This window comes from Diceros bicornis, chromosome 25, assembly GCF_020826845.1.
Source record: "Diceros bicornis minor isolate mBicDic1 chromosome 25, mDicBic1.mat.cur, whole genome shotgun sequence".
Lineage (NCBI taxonomy): Eukaryota > Metazoa > Chordata > Mammalia > Perissodactyla > Rhinocerotidae > Diceros > Diceros bicornis.
The window spans coordinates 27650493-27668808 of record NC_080764.1 but is presented as its reverse complement, the minus strand read 5'-3'; the positions used below and the strand labels follow the sequence as shown (position 1 = coordinate 27668808).

General features: G+C 35.3%; 1 protein-coding gene across 6 annotated transcripts in view; it reads right to left on the bottom strand.

Annotated features, from left to right (window-relative positions):
* Positions 1–18316, bottom strand: part of CEP83 (centrosomal protein 83) — a 121152-nt gene that overhangs the window by 74152 nt on the left and 28684 nt on the right. For 5 of the 6 annotated variants that reach the window (XM_058568657.1, XM_058568658.1, XM_058568654.1 and 2 more), the window contains 2 exons: positions 4558–4830; positions 3946–4096 (listed from right to left, as the gene is read on the bottom strand). In XM_058568657.1, coding sequence (XP_058424640.1) covers positions 3946–4096; positions 4558–4730 — 324 coding nt within the window. In that variant the 5' untranslated portion in view covers positions 4731–4830. Of the gene's footprint in view, positions 1–3945; positions 4097–4557; positions 4831–5400; positions 5420–18316 lie in introns of those variants that run through there. The other variant, XM_058568655.1, reaches the window with a different exon arrangement.

The window sequence follows — 18316 nt, the reverse complement described above, 5'->3', positions numbered from 1 at the left end:
AAATATCTTTAAAAACAATTTTTTTGGATATATAAAAGCTGAAAAAATTTCTCAACAGTAAATCTGCACTATAACAAATGTTAAAGAAAGTCCTTAAGACAGTAGGAAAATGATACTGAAGGAAATACAGATCTACACAAAGCAAAAAAGAACACGAACTGGTACCTACACGGGAGTCTTGAGATCTATGAGGTCTCTGATAAAGAAAAATATCTTAGAGACTCTTTATCCCTTAAGAATCTTATTAAAAACAAGCACACACATAAAAAAATCTATCTCCTCGCACCCCAAAGCACACATACACCAAAGACATAGAGGACTTTTCCCACGCCATTTTAGGAGGAAATTATGCTGTATGTTAGACTTCTAATGGAATACTGCCACTATTTGTCTCAAAAGAAACTTACAAGAACACTTTATCATACCACAGTCTGTGTCATTACCTATATCAAATCTATAAAAACAAATCTGTAACACTCCAACAATTGTCATATTAATAATATGAAACAGACAAAAATTTCTCAAAAAATGTTTTAATTTAAGAGGGCAAATATTGTTGTGCTAGAGATTCTTAACAAACTAATGACTGAAACTGAGTAATAAATTTTACTCTGAGCTTCCTAGCGGCCAAGTAAAACGGGAAAAATACTGGGTTATATAGTTTGCATTGCCTGGAACAAAAAGCATATAAATTTTTGGTAAAGTAATTATTTAAAATTTTTTATCAGAAAAATATCAAATGACTTTATTTATTTATTTATGTATGTATGTATGTATGTATGTGAGGAAGATCAGCCCTGAGCTAACATCTATTGCCAATCCTCCTCCTTTTTTTTTTTCCCCAAAGCCCCAGTAGATAGTTGTATGTCATAGTTGCACATCCTTCTAGTTGCTGTATGTGGGACGTGGCCTCAGCATGGCCGGAGAAGCGGTGCGTCGGTGTGCGCCTGGGATCCGAACCCAGGCTGCCAGTAGCGGAGCGTGTGCACTTAACCGCTAAGTCACGGGGCCGGCCCCCAAATGACTCCCATATTTAAAACAAAAGGTTTTGCTAACATGGAACATAATAACAATATAATAATAATAGCTAACGTGTTCTAACTTACTACATCAAAACACTATAACAATACTTTCTACGCATTGTCGCATTTCATCTTTACAATCATCCTATGAGCCAGGCACTATTCCCATTCACTACAACTACACAAGTGACACAGAAATATTCTTTAAATAAATGTCTTTTATATAATTTTATATAAAAGCCAAAGGGATATTAAATCTTAACTCAGAAAAGGCATTTTGCAGGTAGACAATATAATACATGTATATTTTGATAATCATCTTTCATAAATCTTCACTGAAATATTTCTTGCTGATCTTACTTTGTTGAATTTAACTTTATTCAACTCACAATTTGTATAAATTGCAAACATTCACTAAAGCAAATAGCTAAATTGCTTCAATATGCATATGTACAGATGTTTCTTTAGCTTACTTTTGCCAGATAAACATACCTGATTTCTACGTGACATTTATCTTGAAAAATAGAAACTTTACCAGATAAATTACATTTGTTAGCAAACACTTGGGAAGTTATCACATGGAGAAATGCCCAAAGTTATTTTCTGTAGATTCAAGGAACAGTACAAGACCCAACGAGGAGACTACAAAGATGATTTCATTTAGAAAATGCTTAACATACTCCAATCCATAAATGGAACTGGATCACTTTAAAAATTCACTAGGTTCTCTAGCACTGAAAGGACTGAAGCAGAGAATGAAGAGCCCTGTGTCACAGATGTTCCAAACAAGAACTTTGCTTTGAATAGTGTATTAGCTTCCTAGGGCTGCCATAACAAAACACCACAAACTGGGTGGCTTAAAACAGAAAGTCACTGTCTCACAGTTCTGGAGGCTAGAAGTCCAAAATGAAGGTGTCAGCTAGGCCATGCTTCCTCTGAAAACTGTAGGGAAGAATCCCTCCTTGCCTCGTGCTAGCTTCTGGTGGTGTGCTGGCAATTCCTGGTGTTCCTTGGCAGCTGCAGCATTTCAATCTCTGCTTCTGTCATCATACGACATTCTCCCCATCCCCACCTCCCCCCTCAACCCATGTGTTTCTATCTCTGGGTCTGTTCTCTTCTTATAAGGACACTAGTGACACTGGATTAAGGGCCCATCATACTTCTGTAAGACCTCTCATCTTAACTAATTACATCTGCAAAGACCTTATTTCCAAATAAGGCCACATTCTGACGTATTAGGCGGTAGAACTTCAACATATTTTTGTGGGGGAAACAATTCAATTTATAACAGGTGTGAAAGAGAACTAGATGATTATCAATTCTAAGATACTGAGGCTCTAGGTACCTATGAGACAAGAAGTGCAACATTATATGTATATGAACAGAACAACAATTTTGAGTCATTCATTTTTTCTATTCATTCATGTCATTCAATCAACAAATATTTGCTAGGTACCATCTTGAGCACTAGAGACACACTGAAAAAGAGTTCCTGCCCTCATGGAGCCTACATTCACACAGAATAAAAATGACCATCATTTATGAGCACTATGCGCCAGACACTATCCTAAAAATATACATATTATCTCATTAGTCCTCACAAAAACCCCTGATAGGTAACAACTTTTATCCCCTTTACCACATGAGAAAACTAAGGCATAGAACCATAGCTGTTTGTTGAAGGTCATCACTTCCCTGGTGAATTGACTCTTTTTTGTTATAAAAACATCCTTTTTATCTTTAGTGATACTCTGTCTTTAAATCTATTTTATCTGATATTAATATAGCCACTCCAGTCTTCTTAAGCTTATTGTTTGCACGTGCTTAGTACAAACAAGCATGTCCAGATGTTACCCTCAAGAAACAGAGTAATACATGCAATGTAATTGAATACCTTGAATACCTCAGGTTCAGTGCTCACAGATTCCATTCACATAGGCCTCTCAATATTAATCTACCAATTCTAGAAGCTTAAATTACATTTCCTTCTTCAACTCACATTTCTTAGGTTTTTGTTTGTTTAGACGTCCTAAATATACCTAGGAATGAAAAAGTAAGCACAGTGGAGGCTCCAACCCAAGCTTAGTGGTGGTGTTCCCAACAATGGAAGATTTCAAGAAGATACTGAATGACGAACTTCCACCACTGCTGTCAAAGGAATCCATGACTTGGGCAATATGCCATACTAGATGACTTGAAAGATGTCTTTTTACCTATCAACTTATGACTCTAGTATTAATAATACTTTATTATTTGTACCAAGCACTAGATGAGCAGAAGTACACAGTTGGTGCTATTCAATATTAAATAGAGGAAAATATCACAACTAATACCTACTAATTTGAAATTTATAGTAAGTTTTGCTGGTGCTGAAGTTTAGCTTTGCTCTAGGCAAATGAAAAATGAATAGTGTGAAGAATATATAAAGGCACTGTAGTCAGTACTTCAGTACCAACTATCTTTTGCTTTAGAAACTCCCTTTATCTTACATTGTGCACATAAATTATGTGCACTTGTTTTTACAGCATCTTTTAAGAAGCCCCTTAAAAATAACTATTAGTCTTTTTTAGCTCAGTTTCAGTTACAATAAAGGAAAATTAATAAACCTTTAAAAAAATATTCTTTAATTCTGAATTTTTATCAATTCAAACTGGCCTTTCCCCAAATTATTCTAAATAGTGAAATATTATTTAAATTAGAACAGGTAATATAATACAAATTACATAAAATAACAGTTTCATGGCTAAACCCTACATGGTAGCTAACATTCTAGAATAAATGAAAGAAGATTAAATTATACCACCTGCAGATACAGCAAAATACTCATTAAGAATATAGAGAGAATTTACCAAATTTACTAAAACTACTTACTTCCACTAAGCATCTGACTACTTTTACACTAACTCAAATTATGTTATCTTACCTGCAGCTTCATTTCTTCTAAGTCTTTGGTTTTTTCTACTAATTCCCCTCTTAGCTCTTCAAGCAGCAGCTGAAATTTTTCCTGGTGAGTCTGCTTTTCATTTAACAGGTGCTTGAGTTCATTTTGTGACTTTATGTACTCATCTTGCAACCTGATTTTTAAAAAAAAAAGAGTTCCATTTTAAGTGTACCCTTTGCTTTCTAATCTCATTACTTTATGTCAAGTCAACCAACACTACAGAATAAGCCTAAGATTATACATTCCATTAAACTTGCATATATCTTTCTTTACAGAGTTTCATTTAATTATTAATACTAGTTTGTGAATGCAATTTTACTATGAGGGTGAAAAAACACATTTAGCCACCTAGATACATTTAATTTTATAGGTCTTGCTACTTTCAAAACAAGACTTTTATAAATTCATAACCCACTTGATACATGCTTAGTTTTGCATAAAGTAATTTTAAGGCAAAAGTTTTACTGTATTAAAAAAGTTTTAAATGTATATACTGCAAAATAAAATTGTACTGTATATGCCAGAGCAAACATTCAGACAAAAAAAAATTTTGTTTTTAATCAAGCCTCTCACCTGCAATTTTAAGTAATTTACCTTGTGTGTTCAGCTTTCAGAGTCTGATAATTCGTTTTATGATGTTCACATCGTAACCTTTCATCAATTAACATTTTTTGGAACTCAGATTGAGAACTTGTCAGCCCGCTGTCTCCACCAGGAGGTAAAGCGGTGGGAAAAGTGTCCATATTGGTAAGTGAACGGACAACCATGTAAAAATAAGTTCTGGCTTTCTTATTGTCTTAGTTTTCTTTCCAGAGTATTTTCTACTTCCTTCTTGCTAAGACAGACTCTCAGGAGGCCAAATTATACCTGCGCAGAGAAATACACTTAATTAGTGATCAGTGAATTCCTTCAATATTAAATTTTTATCACTTACTATTCTCCTTATTTCTATAACAAAACCCAATTTTCAGATTTTCAATCATTCATAAAACAAAATTCAAGAATCAAGTTGAATCATACCTTATCAAATTTTTTTTACTTCCATGCAAAGTTTCTGTGACCATCAAGGTCACATCTTAAAGTATTAACTAGAAGTACTGACTTTTCCAGTCTAGGTACTCCTGTATTCACGAACCACAGATGTTTCCTAAAGCTACTGGGGTAAACTTCAAGGGTGGATCCTGGTACAAAACCCATACTCTGTAATCAGGGGAAAAGCTTCTGTAACTTGATAAGTGGCTAGGGAGAATCATAGTCTTCACCAAGATGATCTGCAGCAAATAACTATGTCTGTGATTAATGCTATGAAGGATCTTTTATTTGACACAAGGTGAACTGCACTCAGGCTGCAGATTCAGATGAGAAATCAGTCAACACATAAATATCGGTCACCTCCTATGTGTTATGCACTGTGCTCAGAACAGAAAACTAAATCACCTCAGCTATCCCCAAAAGCACCGACCCAGGATTATGAAGTAACTAAATGTTCGTTGTATCTAGAAGTAAAAGATAAAGAATGAAAATTCTTATCGTAAAAAATTAAAAACAAGAATTTTAATCAAAGTTAATTCTGTCCCCTTTAACTTCATTAATCTTTCTCAGGACTATTATATATATTTTTTCCTAATAGCATCTCCCTTAGTCGTGGGATATCATGAATTACCTTTACTTACTACAAGAAAAGATTTTTAGCCTATGCAAACCAACCATTAAATTACTCAGTCTTGTTTGAAATGCAAACCATTAAATTACTCAGTCTTGCTTGAAATACACCATTTTTGATAAATTAATGTTATGTCTGCATATTACATAAGACTTTTAACTAAAATTGGGGTTGCTTTGGTTTCCTGTCAAATTATATTTTAATAGAGGGGGGAAAAGTCCTTCAGGCATACTTTACTCCTTACTGTTACATTAGATGGCCACCAGGATTCAACCTTTGCAAACGCAGAGTGCACTGTCTGTAGCAGATGCCACATTATCCTGTCAAGAGTATACATTTGCCATGGAATTAATGAATTAGATCATAAAACTGGCATGTAATTTTGATTCTGCTCTTTGATCCAACTTGATTGTTTTTTTTAAAGATTTGTCCTGAGCTAACATCTGTTGCCAATCTTCCTCTTTTTTTTCCCCTCCCCAAAGCCCCCCAGTACATGGTTGTATAGCCTAATTGTAAGTCGTTCTAGTTCTTCTATGCGAGCCACCACCACAGCATGGCAACTGACAGACAGGTAGCATGGTTCCACAACCAGGAAGCGAACCTGGGCCGCCGAAGCAGTGAGCGCAGAACTTTAACCACTAGGCCATCAGGGCTGGCTCCCAACTTAATTTTAAAGTTAGAAACATACCACCTATCTCATACTTTCTAATAAAACCATCAAAAGGCATTAAAGTATTTTAATTTTAATGATCTAAAAAGCTTCAACTACATTAGAAAAATCAAGAACTACCCTTTGGTCCTAGTACTAGTGAAAGAAAGATTTCCAAGCTAAAATGAGTATTTTTTCTTTTTTATTCTCATTAAATTGACAATAAAGTAATATTCTGACTCCTACTTTAAAATGGGAGTTAAGTCCCTATGGAAACAAAATTCACTAAGACCTGAACATTTTCAGAAAACAAAGTTAAAATGATCTCTCCCCTTCCCTTTTGGCACTAAAATCTACTAGAAGTACTTTTCAGGACTTCACTAATTTCAGGATATCCCTTTCTCAATCACCACCACCATTACTTCATCTCCAGTTCTAGTTCCTATGCAAACATATGCACATTGCTCTCTCGTATTTTCCCAAACCAGGAGGATTTCTCCCATTCCAAGAAGATGTCTGCAGTTTCATTACCTTTTTATATATTAATTTTAGTGACTAACAAAGCTAAAATACACCATCACATATCACCAGTAGGTACCACACCCAAATGCATGATATACTTCCCCCCACACACACACAAAATAATCACATTGTTAATTTGCACACACAAATCAATACTAGCCTTTTTGAAAAGTTATTTGTATCAAAATGATAAACCTGCTTATCTCCTGGCCCAATTCTAGGAATTTATTCTAAGAAAACAGCTGGATGAGTACCCAAAGATAATTACATAAGAATTTTCTTTGCAACATTGTTTTCAATTAAAAAATGAAAATCAGAAATAACCTAAACTTCCATAAACAAAGGTATATCTATACTACGCATTAAAAAGGATAAGTCAGATCTGTCCCCACAGCATAATGAAGTAGAGTATGAATGACAGATACACACACACATATGTTGACACTCACAAAGAGAGTAAAATAATATATACCAAGCTAATAATAGAGGTAACTTCTGGGAAAATAATAACAGGGGGACTTCCCCACAGGGCACCTTGCACTTTCAACATTTTATTGTTAAATTTTCTTTTTAATAATTACAAAAATTTTTCAGAAAATGAATAATCCTGCTATCACACTACATTCAAATTATCTTAAAACAAATTCATCATCTTTGCTTTCGATCTACCTTCATCCTCCTGACTTTCCGGCTTCTGGTACTGATACCAGTATTACGCCATCATTCATCCACACTTACAACCCCAAAGCCTTCTCTGCTTTCTCTCTCTCAGCTTGCCATATATAAACACCAAATACTCTTCCTTTAAACTGTATTCCATTTTCTTCAGCCCTACTTAACCACAAAAAGTCAGGTTCTTATCACCTTATAACTACATCATTATTAGAGCTTTTTGTTATCCCTGCTTCCAATATTTTCTCTCTCTGGTCTACCCTACAGAGCACTGCCAGATTAATATTAAAAAATTTTTATTTGACTTCTCACTCTCACTCAAAAGCTCCTATACATGAGACAAAGTTAAAACACTCCAGCATTTCAAGTCTCTACACAATCAGTGCAATCTACCTTGTTCAGTCTCATTTCCTACCATCTGCCAAGAATCTAGCCATCTACTCCAGCCATCCCCTAAACAAACACGCATATCACGCCTTTGTTCATGCAGGTTTTGTCTTGGTTTATGAATCCTACACTAATGAAAATAGACTATAGTATGGCCTATAATCACTAACTGTTCTCTATTTCTGTGATGACTGGATATGAATAGGCTTAAATGCAACAGTTAGAGAAACTATTGGAAAGAACTTCTTGACTCAAAAGTTATGAGCCCCTGGGTTGCATTTGCCAATAGCCTTTTTCAGGATTTTCTCCTCTAGGAATATTTAAGAATCACAGAAGACAATCTGCCTATTTGTGTGAGTCTTAACAAAGTCAGAATGAATTTTATATCTGTTATTAAGTATTTTGCACATATAACATATTCAGTTCTCCAGTTCAGTCGTAATCAATTTATCGATGATAATCTTGTAAAATATAATTATGGTAGTCCTCCAAACAGATATCTAGTATCATAGTTAGGCATCATATAACAATTCTTTCTCTGACCTTCAAAAGTGGTTCCACCATTCTATATTCAGGGTCACAAAGAAAGAATTATTTTTTATACTAACGACACAAGGAGGCTTTTAGCTAAAAACAGAAAACCCCAACTCAATTACCTTAAACACTGTGGAAAATGTATTATCTACCTCTTCTACCAAGAAATTTGAAGACAGTCTTCTATTTCCAGTAATAGAGGATTAGGTATTTTGAATCAAGCCTCCTGCTAAGGACAAAAAGAAAAACTGGATATGTATTTTAAAAAGCTGCTTGAAGACGTTAGAAAACTAACAAGAGAACAAACATTTACTAAGATGGGAACAGGGGAGGATGCGGGTGCAGAAATATGAGACGGACATTTGGGACCACCTTTCCCCTGGAGGCATCTGCCAGTTCCAGAGAGGTGGCTGGGTGACTGAATGTCTTCTGACAGTCCTCAAATTCAAAAACAGAAAGACTGGACCAGCAAGGAGTGGAGAAGCCCTGGTGAACGCCCTTCATTTTGGATACAGCCTTTAAAGGCTATCACTTAGGAATAAGGGAATTCAGAAGAAAGACATTAGACTAGGCCTTAAAATTGCTCTAAAAAACAATTTTACAAATAACTATGTGACAATAAAAATAAAAAACCAAGTCCACAGGAAGATAAGGTAACATGAATTAAAGCCACAAAAAACAACAGACAATAGACACACAAGGATCTCACTATTCGAGTTATCAGACAAGGATTCTAAAAGAAATTTTTTATTACTATTATTGTGTACTAGGCAACAGAAAACGAGGGTGAGAATTTTGTGTGAGAATTAGAAATCATAAAAAGAACCCAATGAAAACTAAACAGAAAAATATGATAAACAAAATTAAGAGTTTAATGAGCAGGTATAACAGCCCAGATTAGACATAGTTTAAGAAGAAATTGGAAGATAAGTTAAAAGAATATATTCAAGAAAGTAGAAAGAGAAACAGGATGGAAAATACAAAAAAAGGAAAGAAATACAGAGAATAAAATTGAAATGTCATTCTAACAGACATGTAGTTGGAGTCCCAGAAGGAAAGGAGAGAGAGAACAGAGCAGAAGCAATACTTGCAAAACAAAAAAAAAATGGTTGACAACTTCCCCAAGCTGATGAAAAATATCAAATATCAGATTCAAAAAGTCCTACAAACCTCAAGCACATAAATAAAAAGAAATCCACACCTAGGCACATCACATTATGACAGATAAAAACCAAAAACAAAGAGAAAATCTTAAAATCAGCCAGAAAAGGAAACACAGTGCCTTCAAATTAGCAACAAAAAGAACTGACTTCAATAATGAAAATCAGAATACAATGTAATATTACCTTTACAGTGTTAAAAGGAAATAACTGCCAAACTTACATTCTATAAATATAGCAAAAAAAAAAATCTTTCAAGAATCATGGTAAAATAGATTCTCAGACAAACAAAACCAATTCATCCCAGAAGATGCACACTAAAAGAAACAGTAAAAGAGTCCTTCAGACACAAGGGAAATTATCTTAGATGTGAACTTGACAAAGCATAAATAAAGGAAGATAAATGAAAATTGTAAATATGTGCATAATCCAATTGAGTATTGACTGCATAAAATAATATCTTGTGGGATTTTAACAAATATAGGCTTAAAATTCATGATATAAATGGTATATAAGTCAGTAGAGGTAGAATTACAAGTGTTGTAGAATCCTTGCACTATACAGAAAAAGGCTAAAAGTATCAATTAATATTACACTTTGATAAGTCAAGGATGCATACTGTGATCTCTAGGAAAGGGGATGGCAAACTATAGCCCATGGATCAAATTTGGCCTGCAGTCTTTTGTTGTACAGCCCTGAGCTAAGAATGTTATCTCCTTTTTTAAGAGTTTTTTTTAAAAAGATGAATGAACACAGATGCAAAAAATCCTCAACAAAATATTAGCAAATCAAATCCAACAACGTATAAAAAGAATTATACCACCATGACCAAGTAAGATTTATTCCAGGCATGCAAGATTGGTTCAACATTCAAAAAATTAATTACTGTAATCCATTACATCAACAGGCTAAAGCAGAAAAATCACATGATCAGATCAACAGACGCAGATAAAGCATTTGATAAAATCCAACACCCATTCATGATAAAAACTCTCAATAAATTAGGTATAGAGGGGAAACTTCCTCAATTTGATAAAGAACATCCACAAAAAATCTACAGTAGATCTAGGCAGAGACCTTATACTCTTCACAAAAATTATCTCAAAATGAAAATCATACACCTAAATGTAAAATGTGAAACTATGAAGCTCCTAGAACATAATATAAGAGAAAATCTAGATGGCCTTGGGTATGACAAAGACTTTTTAGATACAACACCAAGGGCAACATCTATGAAAGAAATAATAGCCAAGTTAGACTTCCTTAAAATTAAAAACTTCCACTCTATGAAAGACGTTGTCAAAACAATGAGAGAAGCTACTGACTACGAGAAAATACATGCTAAGACACATATGATAAAGGACTGTTATCTAAAATATACGAACTCAAACTCAACAATAAGAAAAACAACCAGATTAAAAATTAGGCTAAAGACCTAAACAGACATCTCACCAGGGAAGATATACAAATGGCAAATAAGCATACGAAAAGATGTCCAACATCATATGTCATTAGGGAACTGCAAATTAAAACAATGAGATATCACTACGCACCTATCAGAATGGCCCAAATCCATAAACCCTGACACCAGACGTTGGTGAGGATGTGGAGCAACAGGAACTCTCATTCATTACTCTTACCACATGAGCCAGCAACCATACTCCTTGGTATTTATCCAAATGAGTGGAAAACGTACATTCACACAAAAACCTGCACTCGATGTTTCTAGCAGCTTTATTCATATTTGCCAAAATTTGGAAGCAATGAAGATGTCCTTTAGTAGATGAATGGATAAATAAATTGTGGTATATCCAGACAATGGAATATTACTCAGCCCTAAAAAGAAATGAGCTATCAAGACATGAAAAGATATATTGGAACCGTAAATGCATATCACTAAGTGAAAGAAGCCAATCTGAAAAGGCTACATACTGTCAGATTCCAACTATATGACATGCTGGAAATGGCAAAACTATAGAGACATTAAGATCAGAGGTGGTTAGGGGAGAGGAAGGGATGAATAGGGAGAGCAGAGGATTTTTAGACCAGTGAAACTATTCTGTATGATATTATAATTATAGAATACATGCCAATTTACATTGTCAAAACCCACAGAATGTACAACATTCTGGTTCACAGAGTGAACCCTAATGTAAACTATGGACTATGGGTGATAATGATAAGGACATACATTATCACTGAATGAACTAGATTCACTGAATGAACACATACAGTGTTCATTCACTGTAACAAATGGACCATTCTGCTGTGGGCTGTTAATAGTGGAGGAGGTTGTGCATGTGTGGTGGCAAGCAGGGGGTATATGGGAACCCTCTGTACTTTCTGCTCAATTTTGATATAAATCTCAAACAGTTCTAACAAAGGAAAGGAAGGAAGGAATGGAGGGAGGGAGAGAGGGAAGGAAGAAAGGAAAGACACAGGACAGAAACTATACATAGCCTGAAGAGACTATCTGACTCTTCATAAAAAGAGTTTGCTGATCCTTTCTCTAAGATAACCATTAAAGAATGCTAAAAGGATGGAAAAATTAAAATTACTCAAACACTCTACAATAGGGTTTCTCAACCTTTGCACTATTGATATTTTAGATCAGATAATGCTTTTGTTGAGGGGAGCTATCCTGTACATCATAGGATATTTAGCAACATTCCTAGTCTCTACTCATTAGATACCAGTAGCACCACTCCCCCCAGTTGTGAAAAACAAAAGGTCTCCACATTTTGCCCAAAGTACCGTAGGGGACAAAAATCACCCCTGCCTGTCCTTTGAGAACTACCCCTCCACTGAGAACTCCATCTAAAAGAAAGCAAGCAGGAAGACGAGATGAAATATAAAACAAGTAAGAAAACAGGAAGTTAATAGAGTAGATTTAGACAGATATATCAGTGTTTACATTAAAGTATATAAATTAATACTACAATAAAAGAAATTTAAAAGAAAATATAACCTAACTATATGCCTTTTTTACAATATATTTTTAAAAGACAAGGGCACAGAAAGGTAGAAAGGGAAAAGATAATGCAATCAATCAAAGGATAGATGACAGAACTATATTAATAACAGATAAAGTTGTTTTCAAGGCAGGAAAAAAAAAAACCACTTCTAGAGATAGTAGTAGAAAGACATTCATAATGATAAAAGGTTAAATACACTAAAAGGATGTAACAATTTTAGTTTATATACACCAAAGAGATAAAGCAGAAGTGGTGAGAACTATAAGGCAAACAGACAAATTCACAATCATGGGGGAAAATTAAACCACTATTCTTGGTACCTAACAGAACAGAAAAAAATAAGCAGTAAGAACATAGACAATTTAGGGGTCGGCCCCATGGCGTAGCGGTTAAGTGTGCGCGCTCCACTGCTGGCGGCCCGGGGTTCAGATCCCAGGTGCACACCCATGCACCGCTTGTCAGGCCATGCTATGGTGGCGTCCCACATAAAGTGGAGGAAGAAGGGCACAGATGTTAGCTCAGGGCCAGTCTTCCTCAGCAAAAAGAGGAGAATTGGCATGGATGTTAGCTCAGGGCTGATCTTCCTCAAAAAAAAAAAAAAAAAGAATATAGACAATTTAAACAACACAATTAACCAACCTGATCTAACTAACATATATAGAAAACTGTACCCAATAACTATATAAAATACACATTCCTTATAAGCAGACAACTTAACACTTATAAATATTGATCACACACTGACTCTTAAAAAAAACTTAAAAATTTTAAAAGATCTAAATTATACAGAATATATTTTCTGACCACAGTGCAATTAAACTAAAACTCAATACAAAAAGGTAAGTGGAAAAGCTACATGTGCTTAGGAAGTAAAAATACATTTCTAAATAACTTAATCAAAGAAAAGGTCACAATAGAAATTAGAGAATATCTAATTGAACTAAATGAAAATTGATATTACATCTTAAAACTTGTGGGATAAAGATTTCTGCTTCCAGGAAGATGGAGCAGATGTATGTTTCCCTATTAATCCCACTAATACAACTAAACGTCCCGAACATTATACATATGACATAGATAACATGACTGAAAAATGGAGATTAGAAGGCAGACCAGGTAAGGACCTCAGGATAAGAACACAGTGGTGAGTTCCCTGGGTTTTCTTTTTCCCTCATATAAGCCCAACTTGGAGCTGAGAAGCTGCCAACGGGTTCAGATAAAAAAAAAAAAAGCCTAAAAGCCTGTTCTCTAGCCCAAGTAACAAGAAAGGGGAAGCTTAGCAAGACAACAAAATTTTAGACAATAACAATCTACTCCAGGAAAATACTAAAGAAAAAACTGTGGCTCCAGCTCCATCCACACAAGGAAAGGCCAAGTGGGGGGTCCAGGTAACGAGGTACCCAAGTACCCTGCCTGGGTGATATACAAGAAGGCCAAGTAGGAAGTTGGGAATTTCATCCCTGCTGAGCAGTAATAAAGCCCCATGCTCCTGCAACGCCAGTGGAGACCACATGGGAAACCTGAACTTTCACCCCTACCAGCAGTAAGGAAGAGTACCTCCCTCACCCTGCTGAAGTGCTGTCAGAGAAGGCCTAGCAGAGAGTTAGGACTGGCACCAGCACTCAGCAGTAACAAGGCCACTCTTTCCAGGGTGTCAGTGGAGATCACATGGGGAGCCAGAACTCCAAGGCACCTAGCAATAATGATCTCCCCCAACTCGGGTGTCAACAGAAGCCAACAGGGGAACTTGGACTTCTATCCCCAGCTGACAATAATGAAGTAGCATCGCCCCCTTTCCCTGCCAGAGCAGTGTCAGAAAAAGCCAGTTAAAACAGAAGGTTTAAATAGGATCCAGAGTCTCATAACATAATACGCCAAATATCCAGGTTTCAACAGAAAATCACTAGTCATACCAAGAATGAGGAAGATCTCAAACTGAATGTAAAAATACAACTGATAGATGCCAACACTGAGATGACAGAGATATTAAAGTTATGTGACAAAGATTTTAAAGAATTCATGATAAAAAGGCTTCAATGAGCACTTACAAACAAGCTAGAAATAAACAAAAGAGAAAGTCACAGCAAAGAAATACAAGTCTCAGCAAAGAACAGAATATATAAAGAAAAACCAAGTGGAAATTTTAGAACTGAAATATACAATGACCAAAATAAAAATCTTAAGTAGATGAGCTCAACAGCAGAAATAGAGAGGAAAGAGAAAGAGAAAATGAACTGGAAGATAGAATAGAAATTACTCTACCTGAATAACAAACAGAAAATAGACATAAAAAATAAATAAATAACAGATGCTCAGGGACTTGTGGGGCTAATAAAACATCTACTATTCATGTCATCAGAGTATGATTCTATTTATATGAAATATCTAAAATAGGTAAATCCATAGAGACAGAAAACAGACTGGTGGTTGCTAGGGGCTGGGGGGAGGGGAAAACAGGGACTGACCACTTAATGGGTAGACTTTACTTTGGGGGTGATAAAATGTCTTGTCTTCAATAAAAGACGCTAGGACAATCACATCACCTTATGGAAAAAAAGAAACCTAGGCCCAACTTTGTATTACACACTAAAATTAATTCTAGATGCAACGAAGATCTGAATGTGAAAAGCAAAAGAACAAAGCTGCTAGAATATAGGACAATATCTTCACTAACTCACAGCAGGAAAAGAACACACCCAAAAGGCTGAAAGGCAATTCCCTGATAAATAAGGAACCTGAGCACCTTTTCTTTATTCACGGGCCATTTGGATGTCCTCTTTTGTAAAATATCTATTTTATGTTTAATCTTTTACACAATTTTTTTCTATTGATTTCTTTTTACGTACTAATATGTAGGAATTCTTTATAAAATTAAAACCACAATGAGAAAACCACAAAGACTGATCATAAGTTTGGAGAGGATGGGAAGCAACAGTCTGTAGTGTAAACTGGCATATCCATCGGCATATCCACTTTGGAAAAAAACGAGCATTATCTACTAAAGTTAAAGAAATGCATATACTATGACTCAGCTATTTCTCTACTTCATATACACCCAACTGAAATATGAGTACAAGTGCACCAAGAGATTTCTGCTGAAATAATACTGTTAACAGTAATACTGGAATAATAATAGTAATATTATTCCCAACTGAAACTTAGAAACAAACCAAATGTCCATTAATCGCTGAAGAAACAAATTGCAGTATAATGAAACTAATACTTATGCCAATGAAAATAAGCTATAATACATTCTACATAAGTGAATATCACAAACATATCGTGCAAAAGAAAGAAGCCAGACACAAAAGAGTACAAACTAAATTTTCCAAACATACAAAGTTCAGAAAATATCTAACACAGGCAAAATTATAGTATTTAAAGGATACATGCTTATGTTCATTTAGGTTGTAAAATTGCAAAGAAAGGAAGTGATTAACATAAAAGTCAGAATAGTGTTACCTGAGGAAGGTTGGCAGTGTTCTACTACTTGATCTTTGTTGTGGTTACATGGGGGTTTGCTTTGTAAATCACTCAGATGGACAGTTTCTATATACTCTTCTGTACGTATATGATAATTCACAATTTTTAGGATTCAGAATCTTCTATTTTAAAAAGTTTTAATTCAAAATTTTAAGTTTTCGTTCAAAAATTGGGCTCAGTTTCATCAAGGACCCTGGTCTTCTCCATCCTTCTGCCAACACATTCTGTTGGCTTAATCGTCCTCATGGTTGTGAGGTTAACACAGTTTCAGACATCACATGGATAAACAAGAACACTCAGAAAAAGGGCCATTTCTTCCACCAGTTCTCTTTTGTTTGTTTACAGTCTTTTTAAGGTAAAATTTACATATAATGAAACATGCAAATTTTAGGTATACAATTCCTTGAGTTCACAAAGGAAGAACCCAAGAGTATTCCATTGTTTAAATATATCCCATTTTGTTTATCCATTCTCTTACTGATAGGCATTTGGATTGTTTCTGGTTATTATGAAGATTAGTTATCATGAATAAAGCTGCTATGAACATTCTTGTACAAGACTTTGTGGACATGTTTTCATTTGGGGAGAAGGGTAAATATATAACAGTGGAACTGCTGAACCATGGAGTATAGGTTTAACTTTATAAGAAACTGACAAATCTTTTCCCCAAGTGGTTGTACCATTTTCCATTTCAAATAACAACATACGAGAGTTCTGTTTGCCTCACATTTTTGTCAACATTTGGTGTTGTCAGTTGTTAAAAGACAAACTGAGGCACATTAACAATTTTAAGAGTTTATTTGAGCATACATCGATTCCAATGGGGCAACCCCAAATTCAAAGTGGTTAGGAACACTCCACCAACAGGAGCTAATGGAGAAGTTTTTATAGAGAAGATGTGGAAGCGAAGCAAGGAAATTATTTGATTGGCTATCACCTAAGGAGTTGCCTTAATTGAGAAAGTCTAGCTGGCTATGATTGGTTGTTCTTAAGTTTCATTTTCTCAGATTCCCATTCATTGATTCTGGCTTAGGCTTTGATTTGCTTACATAGGATACCAAGGCATTAGAGTCGCCTCAGTCTAATGGCCTCCTTGTTTGATTACTTTTAACACCGTCTTTTTCATTTTAGCCATTCTAGGGGATGTAAAGTGATATCAAATTGTGGTTTTAATTTGCATTTCCCTGAAGCACTTTTTCATTATTTAATGGCCATTCATAGATTATCTTAATCTATGAAAAGATCTTTGCTTTAAGAATGATCACAATAGAAAATGTTTACTTTGCAGCTGGTAAAATGGGAGACAGCTATTGTCTATTAGAAATGAAAACAAATTTAAAATTTATCTCATTGCACTGACTACCGACAGCTTCCCGCGCAGAGCACACACTGCGGTTTTGCACCTCCATATTTCTGCAAATACTAATTTCCTTGCCAGGAAGGCTTTCCATCCCTCTGCACTCTGATCTAGTGAATTCCTAGTCAGCCTTCAAAACCCTGCTCAGAAACGCATTACTTCCTCCATGAAGTACTTCCTCACTCTCTCAAACATACATTCTGTCTTCTATCTTGTATATTAGTATATGGAACGCATGCAGTGTAACTTCCTTCAGGGCAAGATACATGTCTTACTCATCTTTATAACCCAATACCTAAAACAAACACAGGCACGTATTAGTTCAAAAATATCAAATGAATATGTTCACCATTCTAATGCTACTTTAGCCTCAATTCACTTTTCTCATCCATATAGAGTAACTGAGGCTTCCAGACTGTATTGGGCTGAATGCTGGCCCAAAAAAAGATAAGTCACTTCCTACTCTCTGTAACCTATGAATATTACCTTATATGGTAGAAGATGTGATTAAATTAAGCATCTTAAAAAGAAGATTTTATCCTGGCTTATATGAGTGGACCATAAATGCAATTACATGTATCCTTATAAGAGAGAGGCAGAGGGAGTTTTGAGACTGAAGAGGAAGCAATGTGACCAAGAATGCAGAGATTAGAGAGATGCAGCCACAAGCCAAGGAACGCCTGGAGCCACAAGAAGCTGGAAGAAACAAGGACAGGATTCTCCCATAGAGGCTTTGGAGGGAGTGCAGCCCTTGATTTCAGACTTCTGGTCTCCAAACTGAGGAATAAATTTTTGTTGTTTTAAGACATCCACTATGTGGTAATTTGTTACAGTAGCCACAGGTAACTAATACGCTGGCTTTCTCTTGAGTCTGTTTATTCATAATGAATTTTACCCAAACTCAAAATTTCTATCACAATTTTAAATTCCTACCATGGTCAGGCTTTTCTG